The sequence below is a fragment of the Puma concolor genome, chromosome C1 (genome assembly GCF_028749965.1).
Source record: "Puma concolor isolate L17-30 chromosome C1, mPumCon1.1.hap2, whole genome shotgun sequence".
In the NCBI taxonomy this organism is placed as follows: Eukaryota; Metazoa; Chordata; class Mammalia; order Carnivora; family Felidae; genus Puma; species Puma concolor.
This window is the reverse complement of record NC_141674.1, coordinates 98,670,270-98,697,744: the sequence shown is the minus strand read 5'-3', so window position 1 is coordinate 98,697,744 and position 27,475 is coordinate 98,670,270. Positions and strand designations below refer to the sequence as shown.

The following is a 27,475-nucleotide window of genomic DNA, read 5'->3' as shown; positions in this document are numbered from 1 at the left end:
AGCTGAAACTTAAAGTATAAGTCTGCATTATCAAATCTGAAAGCAATGTAAACATTACTATTCACAAGAGTTTGAGTTAAAGCAATTCAGTGGAGAAAAGATAAGCATTTGGAAATAATGCTTCCCAAGAGATGGAAGAATCAGGAGTTGCAAAGTCAGGTAGAGACACAATAGGTTAAACTCACCATCAAATATCTATAATCATAAACAATACTATATAGCAAGGGTTGGCAAACTACAGCCTGCTAGACAAAATCAGCCCACAATCTCTTTCTGTAGGCCCTTGACCTAAGAATAATTTTTACATTTTATTTAAAAATAAAAGAGAGGAGGAGGAGGAGGGGGTGTGGAAATAGGAGGAGAGGAGAATTAACATTCTGTATATAGCTTATAAAGCCTAAAATATTTACTATCCAGTTCTTTAAATAAAAGTTTGCCACCCATGCTCCACACATTATAATCAATTAAAACATAATGAAGCCTACCCTAACAAATTCATTAAACGTGATTCTATCTGAACACTTAACATAGCTACTGAATATATAACATACATATCTTCCTTAAAAGTGTAGCTTTATGGTTCAAAGGTATCAAAGGCATACCAAATTTACAACCAGCTATATCGTATGCATTGCTCTTACTTAAATGTACTGTCAACACATGTTCAAATAACAAACACTTTAGCCAAGACAGATGTATAAAACTTGGTACAGATAAGAATGTGGTTTACTGGGGCACCTGGGTGGCACAGTCGGTTAAGCGTCCGACTTCAGCCAGGTCACGATCTCACGGTCCGTGAGTTCGAGCCCCGCGTCAGGCTCTGGGCTGATGGCTCGGAGCCTGGAGCCTGTTTCCGATTCTGTGTCTCCCTCTCTCTCTGCCCCTCCCCCATTCATGCTCTGTCTCTGTCTGTCCCGTAAATAAATAAAAACGTTGAAAAAAAAAATTAAAAAAAAAAAAAAAGAATGTGGTTTACTAAAACACAAGTGTATTTTTTTATATTTAGCTGAAAACACTAATATAAAATATCTGTAGTGTATGAGACTAGGTCAACAGATTCATATTATTTTGAAAAATAACTGCACTATATTAATAAGAGAAACTATATACTTACCAAGATTTTCTTCAATTCTTCAAGTTCTACTTCTTTGTTATTTTTAAGCTTAGTCATCTCTTCTAAAATAAGCAAAAGAATAAAAGGTGTGAAAAGCCAGATTAGAAGAACAGGAAAGGAGAGATGAGAAATAAGAATACCACAGTTTGAAAGGGAAGAAAACCGAGATGGTTTAGTGCAACTAAAGAAAGCACCATAAAAGGACAGGTTTCATTCTTTCTCATTGCCAAGTAGTATTCCATTGTATATATAAACCACAACTTCTTTATCCATTCATCAGTTGATGGACATTTAGGTTCTTTCCATAGTTTGGCTATTATGGCCTTTTGTAGCAACAGGGATGGAACTGGAGAGTGTTATGCTAAGTGAAATATGTTACACAGAGAAAGACAGATCCCATATGTTTTCACTCTTATGTGGATCCTGAGAAACTTAACAGAAGACCATGGGGGAGGGGGAGGGGGGAAAAAAAGTTATAGAGGTAGGGAGGCAAACCATAAGAGACTCTTCAAAACTGAGAATAAACTGAGTGAGGGTTGATGATGGGTAGGAGGGAGCGGAAAGTGGGTGATGGGCGTTGAGGAGGGAACCTGTTGGGATGAGCACTGGGTGTTGTATGGAAACCAATTTGATAATAAATTTCATATTAAAAAATAAATAAGTAAATGCCTTAGGTAAAAAAAATAAAATAAAAAAGAAAGAAAGCACCATAAAGCATAGAGGAAGTCCAAATGGAACTACGCAAAAATAATGGATATGTATTAATAGCAATGTTTGTATCAAGTTAATTCCACAACCAAATGAGCCCGGAGTTCATTAGTCAAAATAAGCAATACACACACACACACACACAGACACACACACACAGACACACACACACACACATATTCCAAATATATTTGGAATGAGGCCACTCAGCATGTACCTTTACCTTTAATTCATCACTGTCTAAATGCCTGGCCTCTTAATCTTCACTCTCAACTAAAAAGGACAAGTGATCCACTTTTCTCAAGCTAATTCTGACCATTGTACTCTGGACTTCAACATTCCTACCTCCTCTGAGACTTTAGTTGCTTATATAACCAATATATATATACTGACTCTCTGTAAAGGAATCTTTCATTTCCCCCATCCCATCAAAACATCCATTTGAATACAAAACAATCTGACTGACCTTTCTGCCTCTTCTTACTACTGTCCAATTTCTTTGGTTTGCAAACAAATTCCTGTTATCTACACATTTCTTTCTTAGTCCTATGCAAAACTAATGCCTATCTCATGACATTACATTAATTACATCTCTTACATTATTTTACATTATTTATAAGTATTTATAAATAGAAATACTTTAATATTTATAAATAATTCATAATTTATATTAAATATTTATAATTACGTTATTTATAATTACATTATTAAAACTATGATCCTCAATAACCATTCTGTGGTACAATTCTCAGACCTCTTTATTGTGGAGCTTTCTGGCATTTAATGCTATCAACTACTCTCTATTTTTCTTTGATTTTCAAGACCTTGTGTTATTTGCATTTCCTGTTTTCTCTGCTGACACCCTTCTTTTTTTTTTTCCTACCCTAAATAATAACACTCTACACAAGGCTTTTAAGTCTATCTTTTATTAATTCAGTATTAGACTAATAAATTTATAAAACTTTTCCAGGCCAAACCACCTTTATCCTCCTTTCTTAAATTCTTTAACTGCCTACAAAGTTCCCAAATGATGCCTAGCTGTCAGCTACAATTTTATTGTATTTGAAACATTGTCTTTCTTCACTGTTAATTAAGGGTTTTTAATAAATGGAGATATAAGAGATTTACTGGAAATTTCCAAGACTCTGTACATTAAAAATAAACAGGGGTACCTGGGTGGCTCAGTTGGGTAAGTGTCTGACCTCTGCTTGGGTCATGATCACATGGTTCGTGAGTTTGAGCCCTGCGTCAAGCTCTGAGTAGACAGCTCAGAGCCTGGAACCTGCTTTGGATTCTGTGTCTCCTTCTCTCTCTGCTCCTCCCCCGCCTGCACACACACTCTCTCTCAAAAATAAATATTTTAAAAAAATAATAAAAAACAAAAGTGAAAAATAAAAAATATTGTAATAATTGCCCACAATTTTTAAGGAAAAATCAAACAAATAGGAAATGCCAGCATGGAGTCAAAAGAAACACCTGTCACAAGCAAAGCTTATTTAACCACAATTTTCATTTTAGGTAAAAAGAGTTTTTCAAACTCAAGGATTAATTAAAAATAGTTGACTAAGCATATCTTCACATTCTCTCATCCCCACTCCCATAAAATTTTTTAAAGATATATATATACATATATATATGTATATATATACATATATATATATGTATATATATAAAATATAAATCATATATAAAAATATATGATGAGGGAGTGCAGGACAAGCTGAGGGCAAAACACAGGCTAATGGCACCACCCACCCCCAGGTGGGATATGTGTGATATTCCTCAGAGAGTCCTGGCTACCCAAGAATAAAGGAAAGGGATTTAAGTGCTTGCCATGATGATGTGGAAAACGAAGACAAATGAAAAATTAAATTGCCTTACTGTCTACAGCCCACTGTCAAGTCCTTGGAACAGGCAGAGTGACCTCTGCTAGGGACAAAAGGAAATCTTGGCTTATCCTGACCCCCCAGGAATCTGTAAGTCTACTTCAACATATAAAAATTCCTTTGGAAACTTCCTTTATCTCAACTCCCCTAAGATATATGCTGGCAATTATACTCCAAGCTTATGGCCCCCTGATATACATATGAAGGGTCTCATGATAGGTTTTACTGAACGGTAATAAATGGTGTTTTCCTAACAGCTAGCCCCTCAAAGTCCTGGAAACCTTGCTTCCCAAATACCTTAGAGAGTTACTCTATCCCTAATCCCCTCCCAACCTGAGGGTATATAATCAGTTACCTGTCACAACCCCAGCACAGCTCTTCCTGCCCACGGGTCCTGTCCCTGTGCTTTAATAAAATCACTTTTTACACCAAAGATGTCTTCGAGAATTCTTCCTTGGCCGTCCGCTCTGGACCCCACCATCACCCCAAAACCTCATCATATATATATATATTTACAACAATAACAAAACCAGACAGACTACCATAAACAAACCAAAATACTGAAGAATCCTAGAAGGAGGAGGGGTCACCTACATTAATTCATTGAAGACTATGTGCAACAACTAGACCAGGTGACTATACCTCCCACCACAGAGTCCACCTCAGGTTAAATCAAAGATCCTAGGAATTGGAGCCCAAGGGGTAAGGCAGTGCCCCCAAACAGCTCATGATCTCTACAAACAATCCCCTAAATCCAAAAGATTAGCTACCGAGCCCACCCTTCCCTACAGTACCTCCCATCTCCCCCCAACATAATCAGAAAAATCACATTATAACATATGTGGGAGAAAAAAGATTCTCAAATATTCAGATGAGTAAATAATCAAAAATCACCAATTAGTGAAGAAAAGCAAAACCATAAATGTTAGGCACCAAATTCAGAGAAGAACTAAAATAAAACTCAAGAAGGAATTAATAGAGCAAACAGAAGCAGAAATCTTGCTAAGTATAGTATGTTCTAACAGGATACAATATCCATGAAATTAATCACCTAGAGCTCTCAGAAACTTAAAATTTGGTAACTAAGACTTTAAAAACAGCAAAGTAGGGGTGCCTGGTGATTCAGTCATTTGAGTATCCAACTCTTTATTTCAACTCTAGTCATGATCCCAGGGTCGTGGGATCTAGCCCCATGTCGGGCTCTGCACTAAGCATGGAGCCTGCTTAAAGATTCTCTGTCTGGGGCACCGGAATGGCTCAGTTGGTTGGACATCCGACTTTGGCTCAGGTCATGATCTCATGGTTCATGGGTTCAAGTCCTGCATGGGGCTCTGTGCTGATAGCTTGGAGCCTGGTTTGGATTCTGTGTCTCCTTCTCTCTCTCTGCCACTCACCTGCTTGTGCATGCACTCTCTCTCTCTGTCTCTCAACAAATGAATAAACATTTTTTTTTTAAATTAAAAAAAAAAAGATTCTCTCTCTCTCTCCCTCTGCCTCTCCCCACCCAGCTCATGCATGTGCTCTCTACCAAAAACAAAAAAAGGCAAATTAAACATATCTAAAGACTGAATTATTAGGGGGAAGCCAAAAAACCTTTTTCCCAAAATTCCCCTCAAAATAAACTAAAAAGTAAAGAGTTTAAGAGAGAAATTTTAAAATATAAAGATTGGGGCGCCTGGATGGCTCAGTTGGTAAAGCGTCTGACTTCGGCTCAGGCCATGATCTCATGGCTTGTTAAGTTCAAGCCCCGTTTGGGGCTCTGTGCTGACAGCTCAGAGCCTGGAACCTGCTTCTGATTCTATGTCTCTCTCTCTGCCCCTTCCCTACTCGTGCTCTGTCTGTCTCTCTCTCTCTAAGAATAAAAAACATTAAAAAAATTTTTTAAATAAAAATATAAAAGATTCAGAATTTCTAAAATCCCCCTATCAAAATTTACAGAGAGAGAGAACAATGACACTAGAAAAGAAGAATTAAGAGAACTTTTCAGAGCTGAAGACAGTGTCCTCAGATTCAAGAGCTCACCAAATGCTAGCAAAAGTGGGATATGATTCCACTTTTAAAAGATAGTCTCTCATGCCTGTACCACTCAAACGGCTTCTAATATGATTTCTCCTCTTTGTCCTTTTCCTATCATCATTCCCCACCCACCACCAAATTTATCTGCCATACAAAAGTCGCAGTGATCCTCTAAAAATGTAAACCACAGGCACCTGGGTGGCTTAGTCGGTTAAGCGTCTGACTTTGGCTCAGGTCATGATCTCATGGTTCATGAGTTTGAGCCCTGTTCAAACTGACAGGTAGGGCTCTGCACTGACAGCATGGAGCCTGCTTGGGATTCTCTCTCTCTCTCTCTCTCTCTCTCTCTCTCTGGCCCCTTCCCCACTTGTGTGCACCCTCTAAATAAATATTTTTTAAAAAGACAAAGATTTGCAAGATAGAGTTAAATTAGTTAGATCTTACAAGCTAGATAGATATTAAAAGTTAGAAACAACAGCACTGGATAACCAATTAGAAGTGAAAAGTAAGGGAGAAAGAACAGTACAGAATATCATCCAAGATTTTGATTCTGAGAACTATACTATTAACCAAAGAAGGAAATAAGCTAATGCTCAGTACTTATGTCATTGTTAATGCTGCTCTCCTACACATAATGCTTTACACATTCCATCATTCTCTACAACTACCCAAAGCCTCTTTATACCTTAAAGTCTACTTTTAAAATCTACCTCTTCTAGAGAATCACTTCCAATTCTGCAGTCCACATTGATACCTTTGGCTTCCTCTTGTCATCAGCATTAACACATCTCCATCAGCAACAAGTCTGTGAGCATTCACCTCAAATATATAAATACGTATAAAACACAAATACGTACTTATATATCGTGTAAAATTGTAAAGTATAAATATGTGTACTATACTAGTCATTATGAAATATATGCAAAGCATAAAATAAATAGAAATAGAAACTCTAATATTCCCTTCTCTTAATAGAATTCTTGCTCATCCCCTCATTTTGGAAACATTGCTCTAATGATTTTATGTGTTCAACCTTTCTCTCATTAAATTAGAGAGTTCTCTATTATGAGAAAAATCACCTTATGCATTTGATTTGTTAATCTGACAATAACAGCCACTTAACTTCAATATCAGACTGAATTGTTACAAATAAATATCCACTAAAGATATTTTAAGGACTAAAATTATTCCTTAGTCTACCACATTCAACTGAATAATTCTAAGAAAGTAGGTATGTGCAGTGATTTAAAATACTACATTATGCTTTGAATGAAGATTTAAAAATTAGATGAAAAATGCATTTACAGTCATTGTAATATAAAATAATACCAAAGGAATTATTTACCACTGAAAAGTACAATTTTGGATGCTCAAAGATTGGTCTAGTCTATAGTGGGAGATTAAGCATTGCCAAAGGAAAGGCATAAATAAGTTTCGAAGTTCAACCAAACATCCTAACAGGGCAAAATTTCTTACAATTATTTTAATTACACAATTTTTCAAACCAAATAATAAAGTTTACAGAATGTTGTGGAGACAGTCTAGAAAACACCTGCAAATTCCTGAGTTAATTTATAAAAATAATTCTTTTCACCAAAATTGGAAAAATGTTTTTATATCTTTATAATTCTCCACATCTGTACATATGAAGATTTGTAAATATGAAATACAGGAGTTAAATTAGGATTAGCTAATTAAAGAGTTATAAATTCACAACTACAGAACTTCTTTCTCTTTTGGCCATGAAATCTATTGAGTATTAACAATACTACGTGACAAAACAGGATAGCATTCTCCTATAGATAGTTCATAATCCAACATGACTAATCAATAAAATGTCAAAATTCAATTAAAATATAACAGACCTTTTCCATTAAGAATTATTAAGGCCTCTAAATCCTAAAATAAGAAAAATAAACTAGAAACATCTCTTAAGCTCCTTCCACTTCTAGCCATCTATGAATTGCATAATGGTACAGAATAGTCTTTCTTAAGGTTTAAATTTTCTGTCTTTGAAAATCAAATTAAAAGTTACAAAATAATTATTATTGATAAATGACAAAGGAGAAACTATATCATAATCTGAAATAGCACTTATATCTGTATACTAGACTAATATTATCACATACACGTTATTCTCTAAATCTTACCGAGTTCACTTGATTTCTGCTGAAGCTTCATGGTAAGTATTTTCAATTGATCTTCACTTTTTTCCAATCTTGTAAAATATTAATTTACATGTAAAACATTCTTTTAATCACAATTCACCTAGTAACTAAAACTGGTGCAATTTAACAATATATCTTTCACAGATTCACCCAATTAAACAATTTTTGAGTACCTACCATGCCATATAGTATAACATTTCAAAATAAGGTATCACTATTATTAATCTATAGTTGTATATTAATTATATCTGCATAAAACCTTAAAGCTTATGGTCACAATTTATCTCTTAGCTATTGATGATAATCAAATTAATGCATCCTAGAACTTTAAAAGAGACTGAATATGTAACTACTGTTACATTGAATTCTGCCTTAGAAACAATATAAATGTGAGAATTGGGCAATCCACTTAACTCTTCTAACTTTCTGCTTCCTCATCTATAAAACTGAGGTAATTGGGGGCCCCTGGGTGGCTCAGTCAGTTAAGCATCCAACTTCAGCTCAGGTCATATCTCGCTGCTGGTGGGTTTGAGCCCTGCATCGGGTTCTGTGCTGACAGCTTGGAGCCTGGAGCCTGCTTCAGATTCTGTGTCTACCTTTTTCTCTCCCCTCCCCAGTTCTCTCTCTCTTTCCCCCTCTCTCTCTCTCTCTCTCAAAAATAAATACCTAAAAAAAAATTTTTTAACTGAAATAATTGGAACAGATGATACTTAAGCTAACTTACAATTTCAAAATTTGAAAATCACCTATAAGATCAACAAAGAATATATAAGATGAGCTGAAGTAGAAAAACTAGCTTTTCTTCCACCACCATACATAAGCAGTACAGAAGAAATACTACTAGGTTCAGGTCATGAATTCACAGAAACCGTGTTCCTGTCTTTCATCCTACTAGACTTACTAAACCCTAATGCTAATGGGACAAAAATAATAACTTAGGCCTCATAACACAGCTTTAAAAATACACATATAGTGAAAACAGAGTAACTTTTTAATTCAAGCTTTAGACAAACTGTTATTTAGATGAAATTCAAATGAATATCTTATATATAATATTCATTAATTCATTAATTTAATAAAAAAATGTTTTGAGTACCTACCCTATACCAGGCTAGTACTAATTTTATACATCAGAGAGGTTACAGACCCAAGTAAAACAAACCCACAACCTGGGAAGTTATTTCTATGAAGCTAATAATGATCCACAGTTTAATTAAATATGTCCTATCACTGCATCAGCACTTATGAGCTTGTTTATATAGCTGGACTCTGTGGCCAAGTATGCATGGGAACTATCCTAAAGAATACCTGCTATCTTTTCCCAGGACACCTGCCTACCTAATACAAACTTTTAAAATGTATTCCCATTTTATAAATTAAAAAAGAGACTTACTTGGTTACAGATACTATAGGAATTAGAAGTCACTTGACAATGAATAGAAAATACAGTGAATATTGGAAATAAATTGTTTTTATCAGCTAAATAAAAATAGCTTTACCTTTGCTGTTCTGTTGTCAATAATTCTTTCAAGCTGCAGACAGAAGTTTTAAGTTCAGTAACCACAAATGAATGAGCAGCTTTAGCTTTATTAAATTCTTCCATCTGAGTTTCTTTTTCTCCAGTGAGCTGATATATTTTTTTTGTTGCTACCTGTAAATCTTCCTCTAAAGCCTTCTGAGTAATCTAAATGAAATAAAATACAAAACAAAAGCTATAATCCAAGGGCCTTAAGAAAAAAACTGAACTCATCTGCCTTTGCCGCCTCTCCTCCCTCCTTATTATTCTATCACCCTCCTCCATTACCCCACCCTGGCCAATTTCAATGCCCATTCAGTATTCCTACTTCAATTTACCATTCTCCCAAAGCCAACCTATAGTCCCAACCTCCCAATGGAGTCTTCTTAGCCCACAGTGTTTTTCCATTTTTAGAACTACTGTAACAATTTTAGCCTGAATCACTCTGTTGGTATTTAGCAGAGTCTTCTATCTTATAGTTTTGATGCGTTTTTACCCAATGTTTCTAATTAAACTATAAGCATTTTGTAGACTGGGATGAAGTTCCGGGTCCTTGTACACAGTATTAGCATTTTATAAGTATTTACTGACTCATAGTGTGAGGCTTATCACACACGAATCAGTTTTTAAATCATACCACACTTCTTTGCAAAGACATTTTAGTATCTTCTAGTTCTGCTGTCAAATGATCCTGCTTCTCATTTGATTCTTTTAAGTTTTCATTCTGTAATTCTAAAAAAGAGAGTTGTGGATTGGTAGTACTTAATAAAAAAATACATACCAAGAAAACCAATTATTTGTTCAACTACTTTTCTTTCCTCCATGAGATACTCCAAAATGAAGGAAAATTATGCAAATATAGATGCACTGATATTGGCCATCATCTACTTTTACTGACTTTTCAAGACTATTAACTCCCAAGTACTCACCAGTAAACATGAGGATGTTTGATGCTACATTTTAATAACAGCTAAACAAAGGAAACAATCTAAATATTCAATAGGAGATAAATTAAATTATGATGGTACATACACACAATGGCATACCATGTAACCACTATAAAAGATAATGGACTTCATTTATTCCAAATTGGAATACATATTCACAGAATATGTATTAAATAAAAAGGGCAGAATAAAAAGGGCAAGTTTAAATGGTATTTATAGAAATAATGCATATGAAAGGAAACAATACAAAAATATTGCAAGTTATTTACCTCTTAATGGTGAAATTATTCAATACTTTATTTTTATCATTGCACATCTTGATTTTTAGAGTTTTCTAAAATATTACATTTATATATTGAAATATTATGAAAAAAGGCTTTTGACTCTATAGCTAATATTTATTAAATACTAAATGTTACGTACTAGTCTATGTGCTTTATATGTGTGCATTCTACTTTTAAACCTCATGGAAAAAATAGGGTGAAAAAAGAAGTTCATGCTCTTCCCTGGATTCAAATTATTCTATGTCCTCTTACTAGCTACCTAAACTTAGGCATGATAATAAAGTAGTCTGTCACTACTTTTCTCAACTGGAGAAAGAGAATAATCATAGTTATTCATATCTTGAAGGACTAAACAAAATAATGCAACTTAAAATGTTTAACCACAGTGTCTAGCATATATAGTCAATTAGTGTTAACGATTAGTATGATAATGATGGTGTAAACTAGAAACTGGGCCTTAAAAATTCATGGTATTTACAATGCAAGCAGACAAATAATGATAACTGCTGATGGGCACTCACTCAGAAATTCTGGAAATATACAGACGGGGAACCTAAGCCAAAAAGGATCAATAAAAGTTAGAGGTAAGGGGAGACAGACATAAAGAGGGAAAGTTCAAGGAAGGCTTCCAGAAAGTGACAGATCAGTTCAAACATCTGAAAGCCAGTAAGAATTAATAAGAGTAGTGGGAGCTAGGAGAGAAAGAAATATCACAGACAGGTCAAAGAGCATGTACAAAGACAAAAATGAAAGAGACAAGATGACACATCTAAATGTCTAAATGAAATGCATTTCAGTAGCATGAAACATAAAGTAAGAGGGAAGAATCATAGCAATTATGGTTAGAAAAATAACAAGGACAAGATAACAGGATTTATATGACTTGTTCAGAGGTAGTTCAGAAGTCATAAAGACTATGAAAAATGATGAAAGATGCTAGACCACAGAATGTTTCAAGTTCATATTTTTTAAAGTTCCACTCTGAAAATCTGTGTAGAAATGAAAAGGTTAGTGGTCCACCTCTGAAAACAAAATGGGAAAAATAGATCTGGAGAGAGGAAATGATTACCAAAGACTATGGTGTCTGCTATGGTACTATTTATTATAGTCTGGTAATAAATGTCTCCTCTGAGAAATCATAATCACAAACTAGTACTTCAGCATGTATGAGAACTGAATGTATGCTGCTTGAATGTCCTAAAAAGCTCCAAGCCGAAACTTAATTTGAAATGTCCTTAAGTTCACCCAGGATTCCAGAACTGCTAATGCAAATTTTCTCTGTAGAAATTTACTTCCAATCCAAGTCTTAAAGAAGTTCCACAGATGAAGTTACATGACCTCAAAATCACAAGAGAAAACAAAGCACCATGAGCAGAGTCAGCATAATAAATGAAAGGCGTACTTGGATCTGCAAAAATTTCAGATGTTAGAATTACTGGCTGTGGATTAAAAAAAAAAGTATTATAACATTCTTTAAAAACTAAAAAAGGAAGATATCTATAAACTAAATAAGACTTCTAGAAAAGACTTTTTTTTTAAATTTTTTTTTAACGTTTATTTATTTTTGAGACAGAGACAGAGCATGAATGGGGGAGGGTCAGAGAGAGAGAGGGAGACACAGAATCTGAAACAGGCTCCAGGCTCTGAGCTGTCAGCACAGAGCCCGACGCGGGGCTTGAACTCACGAACCGCAAGATCATGACCTGAGCCAAAATTGGACGCTTAACCGACTGAGCCACTCAGGCGCCCCTAGAAATGACATTTATAAAACTGAAACTGAAAATTCCACTGGGGTAATGAGTAAGGTATGTCATTCAAACATTCCTCTAAAAAGGAATAAAAACCCAGGATCAAATATTAAGAATATTAAAATCATTAAGCTCCTGACAAAATCGTAAGAAATTACCAGGATCAAGTGAAGGAGAAAACAGAAACTTGGAGAAGTAAGATAAGCACAGAAACCCTCTTTTGCCCTGAAAGCATTTGCAGATCCTGGCAAAGTTAGACTTTTGATTTGAAATGAGGTGATGAAAAAATGAGGTCAGGAAAAGAAACATGAAAACCCAAAAAGACTGTATAAGACAAAGAATCCAAGAACCGAGGCACCTGGGTGGCTCAGTCAATTGAGCGTCCCACTTCGGCTCAGGTCATGATCTTGCACTTCATGGGTTCAAGCCCCATGTCAGGCTCTGTGCTGACATCTCAGAGCCTGGAGCCTACTTCAGATTCTGTGTCTCCCTCTCTCTCTCCACCCCTCCCCAGCTTTCCTCGCTCTCCTCTCACTCTCTCAAAAATAAACAAACATTAAAAAAGGAAAGGAATCCAAGAACTAAACCTCTATACAATAAGCTGAGACACTGTTTATGTAAAGGAAGCCAAAGGAAACCAATCCTCAAGCAGATTTGCAGCCCAGGTTCCCATGACCTGAGTGGTCCAAGGAACCCGAAGCCTTGAAACTGAAGCTCGGAGCCCGGAGCCTGGAGCCTGCTTTGGATTCTGTGTCTCATTCTCTCTCTGCCCCTTGTGCTCTCTCTGCCACTTGTGCTCTGTCTCATTCTGTCTCTCAAAAATAAATAATAAATGTAAAAGAAAAAAAAGAAAATTTGAATAGACCCATAACCACTGAAGAAATTAAATCTTACTCAAAAACCTCCCAACAAACAAGACTCCAGGGCCAGACAGCTTTCCAGGGGAATTCTACCAAACATTTAAATAAGAGTTAATACCTATTCTTTTGAAACTGTTCCAAAAAATACAAATGGCAGAAAAACTTCCAAACTCATTCTATAAGACCAGCCACTATCTGGATTCCAAAACTAGATAAAGACCCCCACTAAAAAGGAGAACCACAGCCCAATTTCCCTGATGAACATGGATGCAAAAATTCCCAACAAGATACCAGCAAACCAAATCCAACATTACATTAAAAGAATTATTCACCACGATCAAGTGGGATTTATTCCTGGGATACAGGACTGGTTCAACATCTACAAATCAACCAACATGATACATCACATTAATAAAAAATAAAAAGAACTACATGATCCTCTAAAGAGAGAAAAACCATTTGACAGTATACAGCATCCTTTCTTGATAAAAACCCTCAAGAAAGCAGGGACAAAAAGGAACATACCTCAACATCACAAATGCCATATAGGGAAGACCCACAGCTAATATCATCCTCAATGGGGAAAAACTAAGAGCTTTCCCTCTAAGGTCAAGAACATGACAGAGATGTCCACTCTCACCACTGTTGTTCAAGATGGTGTTGGAAGTCCCGGCCTCAACATTCAGACAACAAAAAGAAATAAAAGGCATTCAAATCCACATGGAAGAAGTCAACTTTTCACTATTCACAGATGACATGATACTCGATATGAAAAACCCAGAAGACTCCACCAAAAAACTGCTACAACTGATACATGAAATCAGCAAAGTCACAGGATATTAAATCAATGTACAGAAATCTGTGGAATTTCTATACACCAATAATGAAGCAGCAGCAAGAGTAATCAAGGAATTGATCCCATTTACAACTGCACTGAAAACTATAAAATACCGAGGAATAAACTTAACCAAAGAGATAAAAGATCTATATGCTGAAAACTACAGAAGACACAAGAAATGAAAAAACATTCCATGCTCATGGATTGGAAGAACAAATATTGTTAAAATGTCAATACTACAGAAAGCAATCTATGTAGTCAATGCAATCCCTATCAAAATAACACCAGCATTCTTCACAGAGCCAGAACAAAGAATTCTAAAATTTGTATGGAACCAGAAAAAACCCTGAATAGCCAAAGTAATGTTAAAAAAGAAAACCAAAGCTGGAGGCATCACAATTCTGGACTTCAAGCTGTATTACAAAGCTGTAATCATCAAGACAGTATGATATTGGCACAAAAACAGACACACGAATCAATGGAACAGAATAGAGAACCCAGAAATAGACCCACAAATGTATAGTCAACTAATCTTTGACAAAGCAGGAAAGACTATCCAGTGGAAAAAAGGGAGTCCCTTCAGCATATGATGTTGGGAAAACTGGACAGTGACATGCAGAATGAACCCGGACCACTGTCTTACACAAAAATAAACTCAAAATGGATGAAAGACCTAAATGTAAGACAGAAAATCATCAAAATCCTAGAGGAGAAAACAGGCAATCTTTTTGACCACGGCCACAGCAACTTATTCTAGACATGTCTCTGGAGGCAAGGGAAACAAAAGCAAAAATAACTATTATATTTCATCAATATAAAAAGTTTCTGCACAGTGAAGGAAACAATCAACAAAACTAAAAGGCAACCAATGGAATGGAAAAAGATATTTGCAATGACATACTGGATAATTGGTTAGTATCCAAAATCTATAAAGAACTTACCAAACTCAATACCCAAAAAACAAATAACCCAGTGAAGAAATGGGCAGAAGACGTGAACTTTTCCAAAGAGGACATCCAGATGGCTAACAGACACATGAAAAGATGCTCAATATCACTCATCATCAGGGAAATACAAATCAAAACCACAATGAGATACCACCTCACACTGGTCAGAATGGCTAATAATAACAACTCAGGAAACAACAGATGTAGAATTACCCTACAACCCAGCAATTGCACTACTAGGTATTTATCTGAAGGATACAAAAATGCTGATTCAAAGGGGCACATACATCCCAATGTTTATAGTAGCTCTATCAACAATAGCTACATTATGGAAAGATCCCAAATGTCCATTGACTGACGAATGGATAAAGAAGATGTGGTATACATAAACAAAGGAAAATTACTCAGCGATCAAAAAAAATGAAATCTTGCCATTTGCAACAACATGGATGGAACTAAAGTGTACTATGCTAACCTAAATGAGTCAGTCAGAGAAAGATAAATATCGTGTGATTTCACTCATCTGTGGAATTTAAGAAACAAAAGAAATGAACATAGGGAAAGGGAAGGAAAAATAAGATAAAAACAGAGAGAGAGACAAACCATAAGAGACTCTTAAAGTACAGAGAACAAACTGAAGGTTGCTGGAGGGGTATTGGATGGGGTGGGGGGATGGACTAAAGGGGGAATGAGCATTAAGGAGGATACTTGCTGGGGTGAGCACTGGGTATTACATGCAAGTGATGAATCACTAAATTCTACTTATGAAATCATTATTACACTATATGTTAACTTGGATTTAAATAAAATTTTAAAAATAATTTAAATATTTTAAAAATAAATTAAAAAGAAAAGCAAATTAGACACAGAAGGTGGGATTAGGTAACAGGTCAATAGAAGATCTCCCAACTGAAACAAAGAGAAAAAATAAAAGATATACCGCATATGGGACACAATGAAAAGTAACTTAAATGAATACATTTCAGTGCTTATGAGTCTGCAGAATCACAGAGAATTAGTTACTTAGTACCAGGAAATTGTTTCCAGTTTAAATGAGAAGATTAAACATACATTCATTCATCCTAACAACTCTTTAGCTATTATGTACACAGCAACGCTAGGCATTGAATTACACAGATACTTAATGAAATACAGCCCTGCCTGCAAGACACCCATAGTCACAGATGAGTAATGGTTAAGCCATTCTTAAGAATAAGGAGTTCACTGGAATTTAGGCAAAATATTTGGAGTGGAGGTAAGAGGCTCATTTGTGGTAGAGGAAGTAGCCAAAAGCATGATGGAGAGGTAAGAAGAACAAAAAACGTATGGGAAGTTAAACTATTTCATACCTGGAGTATACCGATTTAGTAATGACAGTAATGTAAAATGAGTGGGCATCGTTTCACCCAAACTATGTAATCATTTGCCATGTGAAAAAAAGAATTTTTTTTTAAGAGAGAAGTGACAAATATCACAAGATCTATATGATGCTCTGGAAGGTATACAGTATTTTACAAAGTGTATTATGCCTTCCAAGTGCCCTGCTACCTAAACAAGTTTGAAAAATATTCAATAAGGTGGTCTAAACATAACATGACATTCAAGAACCTTCACAATCTGATCCAAACATTCTTTTCCAGTCATGTACCTGAGTTCTCTAAGATATAAACACACAAATCAGTGTTTCAAATATACCCTAACTCTGACACTTCTATGACTTGCACAAGGCATTTCTTCTGCCTACATTCTCCCCTCCAATTCAGTAGAGAAACTTTAATCATCAAAGGTATATTTAGTTTAACAAGCAATTTTCCCTAATACCTTTCCCAATACCTCTAGAGTGTTCCCAGGGTATTCATTCATTCATGAAATATTTATTGAGTATGCTGTGTGCCAAACACTGTTCTAGGCACTTGGAATGCATCAGTAAACAAAAGAAAGAAAATCCTTGTTTTCTTGAAGCATTCTGTTGAAATTCTCAAGAAAGGGACAGTATGGAAAAGTGAAAAGAGCATATGTACACTGAAAAATCTCCCTAAGTGACTCTATTACACTCTCCTCCAAAGATCCAATCCAGGTTGAGAATTACAGCACTAGAAAGCATTACGACAAAACTGTAATGAAAGCCAAAATTTTAAATATAACAAGAGTAATACACAAGACACATTGTTATATTTTCTTATGTAAATTCTTACTTGTCTTTTCCTCTAATCGATTAACTTTATCTCTGGATTCCTCCAGCAGAAATACCAAATTTTTCATTTCATTTTCTTTCTCAGTATTTTGGAGCAATAGTAGTGATACCTAAAATGAAATATTTAAATAATACAATATAAATATGAAAAATTAAATATAATACCTTAGCATTTACCATTACCTACGATTATTTATGTACTTGTTTATATGCTTTTCAACTGGTTGTGCCTGGCATTTAGTACATATTTGCATAATAAACATTTACTAAGTGAATGAACAAACTAATATGATCTACCCAATGATCTACCCGATATTATAATATGCATTTCAAGTTAGTACTTAGAATACACGGATAATGAAATATATATATAACGAAATCTATCGGCTCATTTATTCCATAAATATTATGGAGCACCTACTTCATTCCACAAACCATAATAAGCATTGAGTATACAGAGATAAGGAAACTTACCTTAAAGAAACTCAGAGCCTACACCAGGAGACAACTATACTTGAATATTATTAGTAACAGGACAAAATGTTATATGAATCAGCACACACACACACACACACACACACACACACACACACACACAGACCTAAATCAGTCTTAGAGGATGTAAACAAAAATTAATCCTTCTCAGAGTACTGAATTGAGTCTTGATAGACAAATAGAAATTAATCAAACACAGAAATTAACATTCTAACTCATACAAGAACACAAAGGATCAAGAGATCATGTTTTATTTAAAGAGCTGAAAATATTCAGATGGCTAGAGTATACAGTCCATGTGAAGAAAAAGGTAAAAGATAAACTTATAAAGACAAGGGGAAGACTCGCAGATTCAAGATGGCAGAAAGACCTCTCTGCCCTGTATTCAATTCCAAATCACCCAAGAAATAACCAGGAGAACAAAGACAGATTCCATTTCCCATGAAACTATGAGACTTCTATGACCCAAACCACGATATGTAACGAAGGAAAGCAGTTAAAAGGAATGGAAAATGATATAGTATAGAAAAGCAAGGTCAAACCTAAGAGCCTACACAGGGAAGATACTATTGAGAAGCAAAACAATTCAATCCCAAAGGACTCCAGAATGTTTCAAGAATTAGAGGCAACAGACACTGTGGAAGGTAGGTATAAAAAAGACTAAGTAGGGGCGCCTGGGTGGTGCAGTCGGTTGAGCATCGACTTCAGCCAGGTCACGATCTCGCGGTCCGTGAGTTCGAGCCCCGCGTCGGGCTCTGTGCTGATGGCTCAGAGCCTGGAGCCTGTTTCCGATTCTGTGTCTCCCTCTCTCTCTGCCCCTCCCCCGTGCATGCTCTGTCTCTCTCTGTCCCAAAAATAAATAAACATTGAAAAAAAAAATTTTTTTTAAAAGACTAAGTATAAGGAGGCTATTTGGAAGTCTGTATAAAGAGTATGAAAACCTCTCCAGGTCCACTTAATCCTCCTTTTTCGGACTCTCCTCCTTGATAGCCAATGTAGTCAGAGAACTAACCTGACTAAAGATGCAGACGTAGTCATATTGAAAAGAGAATCTCTAAACCTAGGTTTTCTAATCACAGGGAGGGTTGTAATGAAAGGTCAGCCTGTGGAATAGTAAAACTCATCCTGTCCTTCCTACTCTGCCAGCCTCAATCCAAAATGCCATCAGTCAAGTCTGTATCACCAAGCAGGAATTTGGAGAATTAAAAAAAAAAAAAAAGTATTATAAATAATGACATTTAGGAGTCCATAGCAAAACACTAGTTGGCCACGCCACCATTTCACAGGGAACCCCACCAATCTATAAGCCCTGCCCATGCACCCAGAACTCCAACAAGCTTTTTTAGCACTTCCTTCTTTTTTTGTGTTCTTTATAATACACACAATTTTAACTTTTAAAAAGGCCTTCTCTCAGAAATCTGGTTTAAAAGTTCAGTTACAATATGGAAAATTATTAAGTCTTTCAAAAGATCTAAGCCTTAACACATAAATTTAACCAGAATTTAAAAATACAAGTATCTTCTCTGTACTTTCAATTAACTTTTGTTACTACTGTTTAAGTAGATATCCTTGTTATCTATCATTACAAGATATCTTATAAAAAATAAAAAAAAACTCTGAAAAAATAGGGGGAGACAGAAAGAAGGGGATTCCTTTCTATAAAACATTTTCCATTGGTAAGCATGACTTGAAACTGATTAAGTTGGCATAATAATTGACATTCTTGTGAATGTCAAAGAACACAGACATTATTTTCACATTTTCCACTATGTGACATTAATAGAAAGAAGCAAAAGAGTATTTTAGTTCCCCCTCCTTGGTGTCATTAATAACAAATACATTTCAAAATAAACTGCAAAATAGGAGTTGAGTGGTCAACGATCATCATCTTTACATTTGATAAAATTTTTATCTAAACAAAAGTTCTCATAAAATATTTTTGCAGCAATGTTACCCACTAATATAAATATTGTAGAAAATTCACTGAGTTTTTAAAAAAGGGTTGCCATTCAGGGCATGCATGTTTGAATCAATGGAAATTAATTCTGCTAGGTAAATGGCTAAGTATTTGGAAATGTATATTTAAAATCTCTCACAGAAATTTATCATGCAGTCTGCAATACAGAGTTCTTTTGAAATTTTAAGTATTTTATGAATTATCAAATACAAAGAATACAAAGAGTTGAGTTTTTTAAAAAATACCTGCTTTTCCTTGTCATGTACTTCCTTCTTATATTCCTCTTCAAGGTGTTGGAATTTTTCATGATCTTCCTTTACTTTAAAAATAAAGCCGATATACTTTAATATCTTAACACAATTACACAATAAAATTTAAAGTTTATGAGACTTTATTTCACCTCCTTATTTATCTAGATACTAAACCTCAAAGTTCTATCAAGTTACAACTGCTATTTTCTTGCTGTTTAATAAAATATTGAATTTAAATAATATCAAAATATAACAAGAAAATTCTATAATTTTGTAACAGCAAATATGTAAAAGCTTATACTTTATGACACTTTTTAAATAACCTCTAAATTTTAAATATATACAGATTTTAAATAACAGATTTTAAATATATACAGAGTTGACCCTTGAACAACAAACATTAGGGACACTGACCCCTACACAGTTGAAAATCCACGTATACTTTTGACTCCCCAAAAACTGAACTACTAATAGCCTACTGGTGACCAGAAGCCTTACCCATAACATGTTTTGTATGTCATATGTATTATATAGACTGTATTCTTACACTAAAGTAAGCTAGAGAAAATGTTAAAAAATTCATAAGAGAAAGTACATTTATAGTACTATGCTGTATTTACTGAAAAAAATCCACAGAAGTGGACCTGCACAGTTCAAATTTGTGTTGTTCAAGGGTCAACTTGTTATTTTATCATGAAACTTTACCAAGAAATGTAAAAATAAGACCAAATCACCCTTCTAAAAAATTAGTACAAACCATAGTAAGTTTGATTTCAGGGAAAATGTAGCTTTGAAGCCAAAAGACTATTTTTAACATATATCAATTCCCTGCCACATTCCACAAGATTTTGAGGGGTTTACAAAACCCTGAGTACGAAATTTAAAAGACCTGAGGAATCAAGCTGAAGCTAGGAAAACATTAAAGGAATCTAATTTTTTATTAGATTTATATATTTTTATTTTTATTTTATTTATTTATTTATTTATATTTTTTATAAACATCAGTAGAGTAATATAAAATTAAATAGGATCCATACATTTAAAATGCATTTCCAATCTGGAATTCTCAGCTTGCCCACGAAGTTCCTCAAAAGCTATTATCATTTTCTGAAATATAAAATTTAACTTTTAAGAATCATACTTACATTTTTTAAATAGGTTCTTCAAACTATGAAAATATTAATAAATTTGTCTCATGATCACTAGACATAAAACCACTCAACTTTGAATAATGAAATTCCCATAACTTGTAATAATTAAATAACTTACTAAAAATGTATTAGAGTGCCTACTAAATTAGCTTCCCAGATGCTTAAATGCACTGGAGACATGTTACATACTACCAAACAGCAGCAAGATGATTTTTGGTATTCTAGTCATTTACTTAATAGCCCATATCAAAGTCTATAATTTTACATATTTTTTTGCTTACTTAATTTCTGTCTTCCCCCCACTAAAGTGTAACCTCTGTGAGGTCTCCCTCCTATTAGAGTCCAAATTAACACTTACGTCATCTAGCAGTGTTAAGTTCATTCAGGATTCAACAAATCCTGATTTGCAGATTTGTACGAATTCATTTATTTGTTCAATAAATAGTTACTGAGTATCTACCATGTGCCAGCCACTGTTTTAGGCACTTAGGATATAGGACAAGGTTCTGATAGGGAAATAATTTATATTCCAGGGTAATGGAAAATACTTACATATACATCTATATCAAATAAATGTCATGTGGCTTTCAGCAAAGTTAAACAAGGTGAGGAGATAGAGAAAAACTGAAAGGAAAGGTATTTTAGATAAAGTAGTAAGGGGGATAATTAAAAAGGAGAATGAAGCTTAAAAGTTCTCATAAAATCTTGGACACAAAAGTTCTAGACAAAGTCAAAGAACCAAGATCATAAAGAGGTTACAAGTTTGAGAAACATAAGAATGACTATACCTGAAAAAGCAAAGTAGAAAACAAGAGGGATAAGAAAGGTAAGCAGGAACCAGACACATTAGTAATACTTTGTATTTTTTTTCAAATTAATGGTTATGTAACATAATGTGATAGTCTCTGACACAGAGTTAATACATATTTGATAAATTAAGTTAAATGGTGTCACTAACATGTAAATTCAAAAGCCACTGAATAACAAAACATTAACACACCTAGTGCAGAATCTTAATCTTATTGGATATAATCCTATGTCAACAAATAATAATCCTTTTATCAAGAAGAGTTACATATATCTTTGTAGCTATCACTCGATTTTGCTTAGAAATGTCTCTATTTAGCAGTGTCTATGTGGCTCAGTCAGTTAAGCGTCCGACTTCAGCTCAGGTCATGATCTCATGGTTCATGGGTTTGAGTCCTACACATCAGGCTCTGCACTAAAGGCTCGGAGCCTGGAGTCTGGTTCAGATTTTGTGTCTCCCTCTCTCTCTCTCTCTGCCCCTTCCCTGCTTGTGTGTGCTCGCTCTCTGCCTCTCTCTCTCTCTCAAAAATAAACGCTTTTTTTAAATGCCTCTGTTTAGAACATTTAACTTTTCACTACGACTTACCTCAATGTTATTATTTAGATCCACATATACTTGCCTAGTTTCTTCCCGTTCATATTCATCTATTAATATAAAATAATTCAGAATTAAATTTTAAAATGATAATGCCAATAATACTCAAAATGCCTCAAGAAAACATTAAAATATTTAAAATTCTGTTAGTGAAATGTATTAGTATATCCTGAGTCTCTGAAAATAGTATCAAATGTACAGAATTGTTGATTGCTACGTTGTACATCTGAAACTAACATAACGTTGTATGTCAACTATACTTCAGTAACAAGTTTTTTTAAATAAGCTACTTCATAGTAGTCTCACAGCAAGGCACAGCAAGGCATAGTAACGCATGATTTTATTTCAACCTCAAAAGTTCTAATTTTCTTTTACCGAATTACTACCCATGGATTTATTCAAACTTTGTAAAATATATTTACAGTTATAGCCTTTAAAATGAGTAGGGATTTAACAATTATTCTATTAAGTACTTTCTCCTGTGTATATTTATGATTCATAGAGTCCACATGAAAACCAAAGCCTACAATCTCTTGCTCTACTTCTGAGGAGGCAGAAAGGAAGATAAACTTGCACTTCATGTCTTGAGGTTTAAGAATAGGTGTGGCTCCAGAGAGAAATCCCCTATAAGTCCTCTACAACCTTTTTATTTTTCTGGGTGTTTTTTTTTTTTTTACCTGAGCAATGATTCCCTCTAGCTATACTGAGGGGAATGAAGGTAGAAGGCAGTACCTTAATTACAAAGCAGTAACAGACAACGTGGTTGTTCCTTTATCATCCCCCCAAATGAGACCAGCATTACATTAAAGCACGTTAAATTTAAAGATGGTAGGGGCGCCTGGGTGGCTCAGTTGGTTAAGCGTCCAACTTCAGCTCAAGTCATGATCTCACAGTCTGTGAGTTTGAGCCCCACATCAGGCTCTGTGCTGACAGCTCAGAGCCTGGAGCCTGTTTCAGATTCTGTGTCTCCCTCTCTCTCTGACCCTCCCCCATTCATGCTCTGTCTCTGTCTCAAAAATAAATAAACGTTAAAAAAAAAAATGTAAAGAGGGTATTAGTCCCAGATTCTCAGTAACCAGCTGCAAACAAGAGAATAGCAGCTGTCAATGGGAACCCAAATAACCAAAAAGAGGGTACATGAACTATCTTTAGAAGAATGCAGGTGTCCTAAACCCCTAAAAAATAATGGAGAAAGCTCTGGACTTACAGCATATGAAACAGGAACTGAACCAATTTTATCTGAATATTAAAGGGCTGGAAATAAAGGGCTGGAAAATTTAAGGAAATAGAGGCAGAATATATCAGCATTTGAACAGAAAGATAGTTCATACTTCTCACTCCATCTATTCTGTTTTATATTCACTACTTACACACTTAGTAACACATCTTCTCTATTCCTCAGAAATGATTTGTGCCAAAGAACTGCATTCTACTGCCAACACCTCCAATTTTCCCATTACCAATACCATTAGTACTTCCAAGATACCATCCAGCCATTCTTCCAATAGAAAAGTACTGGAAATTAAATAAAACTACAGAAAAGAACATAAACGGGTATAGATATACTTTACAGTTGTCAGAAGCAAGACCCTATAGGTAGTACAAAGTAGGGACTCTGGTAGTTGTTGAGTGTTCCAATGTGGTAATGTAGTATTGTAAAAATATAACCCTACATTTTCTGTTTTTCTTCTTGATATTTATCTATCCATTGCTCTATCTCCCCATCCCCCATTTCACTCCCTTCTCTTTACTACCCTCCCTCCCTCTCCCTTCACACTCTACCCCTCCTGCCCCCCCCCCCCCCCACACACACACATGCTTTGCCCCAGTTTGGGCAACTAGATCTTTCAGCATTTACTGCCTTAAAGAAGAAATGATTCAGGGGTGTCTGGGTGGCTCAGTCGGTTAAGCATCCGACTTTGGCTCAGGTCATGATCTCATAGCTCATGAGTTCACGCCCCGCATCACGCTCTGTGCTGACAGCTCAGAGCCTGGAAGCTGCTCCAGATTCTATGTCTCCCTCTCTCTCTGCCCCTCTCCCACTCACACTCTCTCTCTCTCTATCAAAAATAAACATTTAAAAAATAATTTAGAAAAGAAGAGATGATTCAAACAAAAGCAAAGAAAAACTCTTTGGGTTTCAAAACACCAGATTGGGGATTAAGGGAAGGATTCAGGACATAAACACTAGGTTTTTTTAATATATGAGTCAGAACAAAGATTCTCATCCTCTACGTCAAAGAAATATTTACTAATTTGTGGGAAAAAGCCTTTAGAAGCGGAAGCTAAGAGAGCTTGGTAGGTTCTGGCAGACACTTAAGAAAAGGTTCTGGAGCCCTCTACACTCACCAGACTAAGCCTCAGGGTTGAGGACCACAAAACCCCCAGCGAGTGTGGGCCAACCAAGAGCAGAGTGAGACTATACTTTTTTCTTCAGTAGGGCTCTAGAAAGATGACAAAACCTAAGAAGAAATGCCTGTGAAATATATCTAGGCAGATAGGGCTTTAGACAGCTTCCATTACCCTTGTTGCAACACCCGATGCAGCTGAGCATGGTGGGACAAAGCACAGAGAACCAGCAGATATGAATGGGCCCTGAGGACAGAAATGAGGGAGGACTCAGCAGCAACCTATGTGGACCAGTTACCGAACACCAGTCGAAACGAGAAAAGTCTCCAAGGATAACAAATGTCCTTCTCTACCACATGGTACAATATGGGAACTTCCAAATTTAGATTCAACCCCAGGGGAAGGGGGAAAGTTCCCAAATTTACTAAGATTATGTTTCTTCTATGTTAGCAGCATCAAGGCTTTAAGATATTAAAAATTAAGATTTTTTTATATTTTAAGATATCAAAGTGTTATGCATGTTTCAGTTTATTGATTACAATTATGCAGAATCATAGTTTCTACATTTATCAGAGCATCAGAAAACCAGCCAGAAGGGGCAGAGTTACACAAGGTGAAAACTTTACAAACTGCTCAAGGATCTGCCATACAACTGTAAATATAAAAAGAGGATTCAGCCACTAAACCAGAGGAGGTAAATCCAGACTAAAGTCAGTTTATCACCTCGTTTATTTAGTCTGGATAGTTCTTGCTTTTTTCAATGGCATATATGGTGAGAAAACCCACATGAGGCCTACAAAAAAATACTGTCAAACAAAGGAAAGGTAACAACATGAGAGATGTTAAAAGGAATAACCTATCTCTGAAAACAAAGTGTATCTAGAGAACCCAGATGAAGATTTCAGAAAACTATCCAGTATCCTCAACAGAACCAAGAAAATATGGTCAATGAAAGAGGAAGATACAGTGATAAAAGACAGAACAGGCCACAACAGAAATGCAAGAAATGGGATAAATCAAATAGAAAAATAAATGAGGAGGAAAGGGGCAATGAATTGGATGACACTACAAGAGAATTACAGGTTAGAGGCAGAACAGTACAGAATTGATATTTCAAAAGTCAAACTGGAAATATAAGAAACAAACAGGATGAGGGGGAAAATATTAAAACAATTAGAGAAAAGAAGAACTGAAGGCCAACAAACAAGTATTGCCCAAACAAAAATCAGACAGTGCCCATAGATATCATAAAGCTTTCATGAGCTAAAAAAAAGACCGGTACAGATTGAAATGGTTGTACTGACAAAACTGTGAATTATAATGATCAAACACACACACACACACACACACACACACACACACACACACACAATATCTAGGTATAGATCTAGGGAACTATGATTACCCCCATTTCACAGATGAGGAAATTGTGAGACAGAAAATTATGTTATTTTCCAGGATCCCAAAGCTAGTGAGTAGTGGGACATGATTAAAACACAGGTGTGCCTGGGGGCACCTGGGTGGCTCCGGTTGAGCGTCTGACTTCAGCTTAGGCCATGATCTCATGGTTTGTGGGTTTGAGTCCAGCATCAGGCTCTGTGCTGACAGCCTGGAGCCTGCTTCAGATTCTGTGTCTCCTTCTCTCTCTGCCCCTCCCCCACTTGTGCTTTGTCTCTGTCTCTCAAAAATAAATAAATGTAAAAAAAAATTTTTTTTTAAACATAGGTGTGTCTGATTAAATCTAGTTTGGATAAATGCAAAGAATGCTATCTGGATCCAAAAATGTAAATGTACATGCAAAGAATAAAGCAAAAAAGAAAATGTAAAGGTTTTAATTAATAGTGAACTCACTAAGCCTATAATGCATTCTGACTATCAAATAAACTGACCTTAGAGTTCATTAAAGACACCTACAATTAGACAATGAATAGTCCCTTACACAGGTTAAGTTACAAAACTAGATTACCTCAGACAGATCTGGACTCTGTAACAAAGATGTTCAACAGATCAACCAAAATGCCAAAAGCACTTAAGAATCTTCAAATGTCTAGGCTAACGACAAGATTCAAAAAGGACAAGAAGCCAGCTTTAAAGATCTAAAGAGATAGCACATAAAAAATGACTTAGACTTTTTCCATATGCCCTAAGGAGAGCTACAATAAGAAGACAGAAACTACGTCAAGATTTCAGCTCAACATAAAAATAAAGAGCTGTCCTTAAATGCCAATCTTGGGGTTAGTGAGTTTCCATCACTGAATATATTCAAACATAAAAAAGACTACCACTTGTTTAGACATGCTATAAAGGAAAGTAGATCAATGGAAATGTAAGTAGACTACAAAAGCTTTAAAGTCTTTCCCAACACTAAAACACTAACTACTTTAGGTTAGGACTTAAGGTTACAAAAAAAAAAAAAAAAAAAAGCCAATGCAATATTTTGAATGGCAGGCTAAATAATTCAATATCATTCAGTGTGCAACAGCCATTTAAAGGGTTTTTTTTTTAAAGGTGCATCTAAGAACAGATTTGTTCTTTTTTTTTATTAATCTATCGCCTACTATCTTGAAAGACATTGTCTAAAGAACGGACTATACTGAATTAAGATATGATCCCTTGCCCTTAAGGTTGCAGTGAGATGTCTAGC

General features: G+C 35.3%; 1 protein-coding gene across 1 annotated transcript in view; it reads right to left on the bottom strand.

Annotated features, from left to right (window-relative positions):
- The window catches only part of SYCP1 (synaptonemal complex protein 1), a 116,938-nt gene that overhangs the window by 70,018 nt on the left and 19,445 nt on the right, over window positions 1–27,475 (bottom strand). The window contains exons 8-15 of the mRNA XM_086717907.1: window positions 22,474–22,532; window positions 20,967–21,036; window positions 19,924–19,997; window positions 17,228–17,336; window positions 10,046–10,140; window positions 9,392–9,576; window positions 7,875–7,942; window positions 1,115–1,176 (exon numbers count right to left, since the gene is read on the bottom strand). Of these exons, the coding sequence (XP_086574033.1) occupies window positions 1,115–1,176; window positions 7,875–7,942; window positions 9,392–9,576; window positions 10,046–10,140; window positions 17,228–17,336; window positions 19,924–19,997; window positions 20,967–21,036; window positions 22,474–22,532 (722 nt within the window). The remainder of the gene's footprint in view (window positions 1–1,114; window positions 1,177–7,874; window positions 7,943–9,391; window positions 9,577–10,045; window positions 10,141–17,227; window positions 17,337–19,923; window positions 19,998–20,966; window positions 21,037–22,473; window positions 22,533–27,475) is intronic.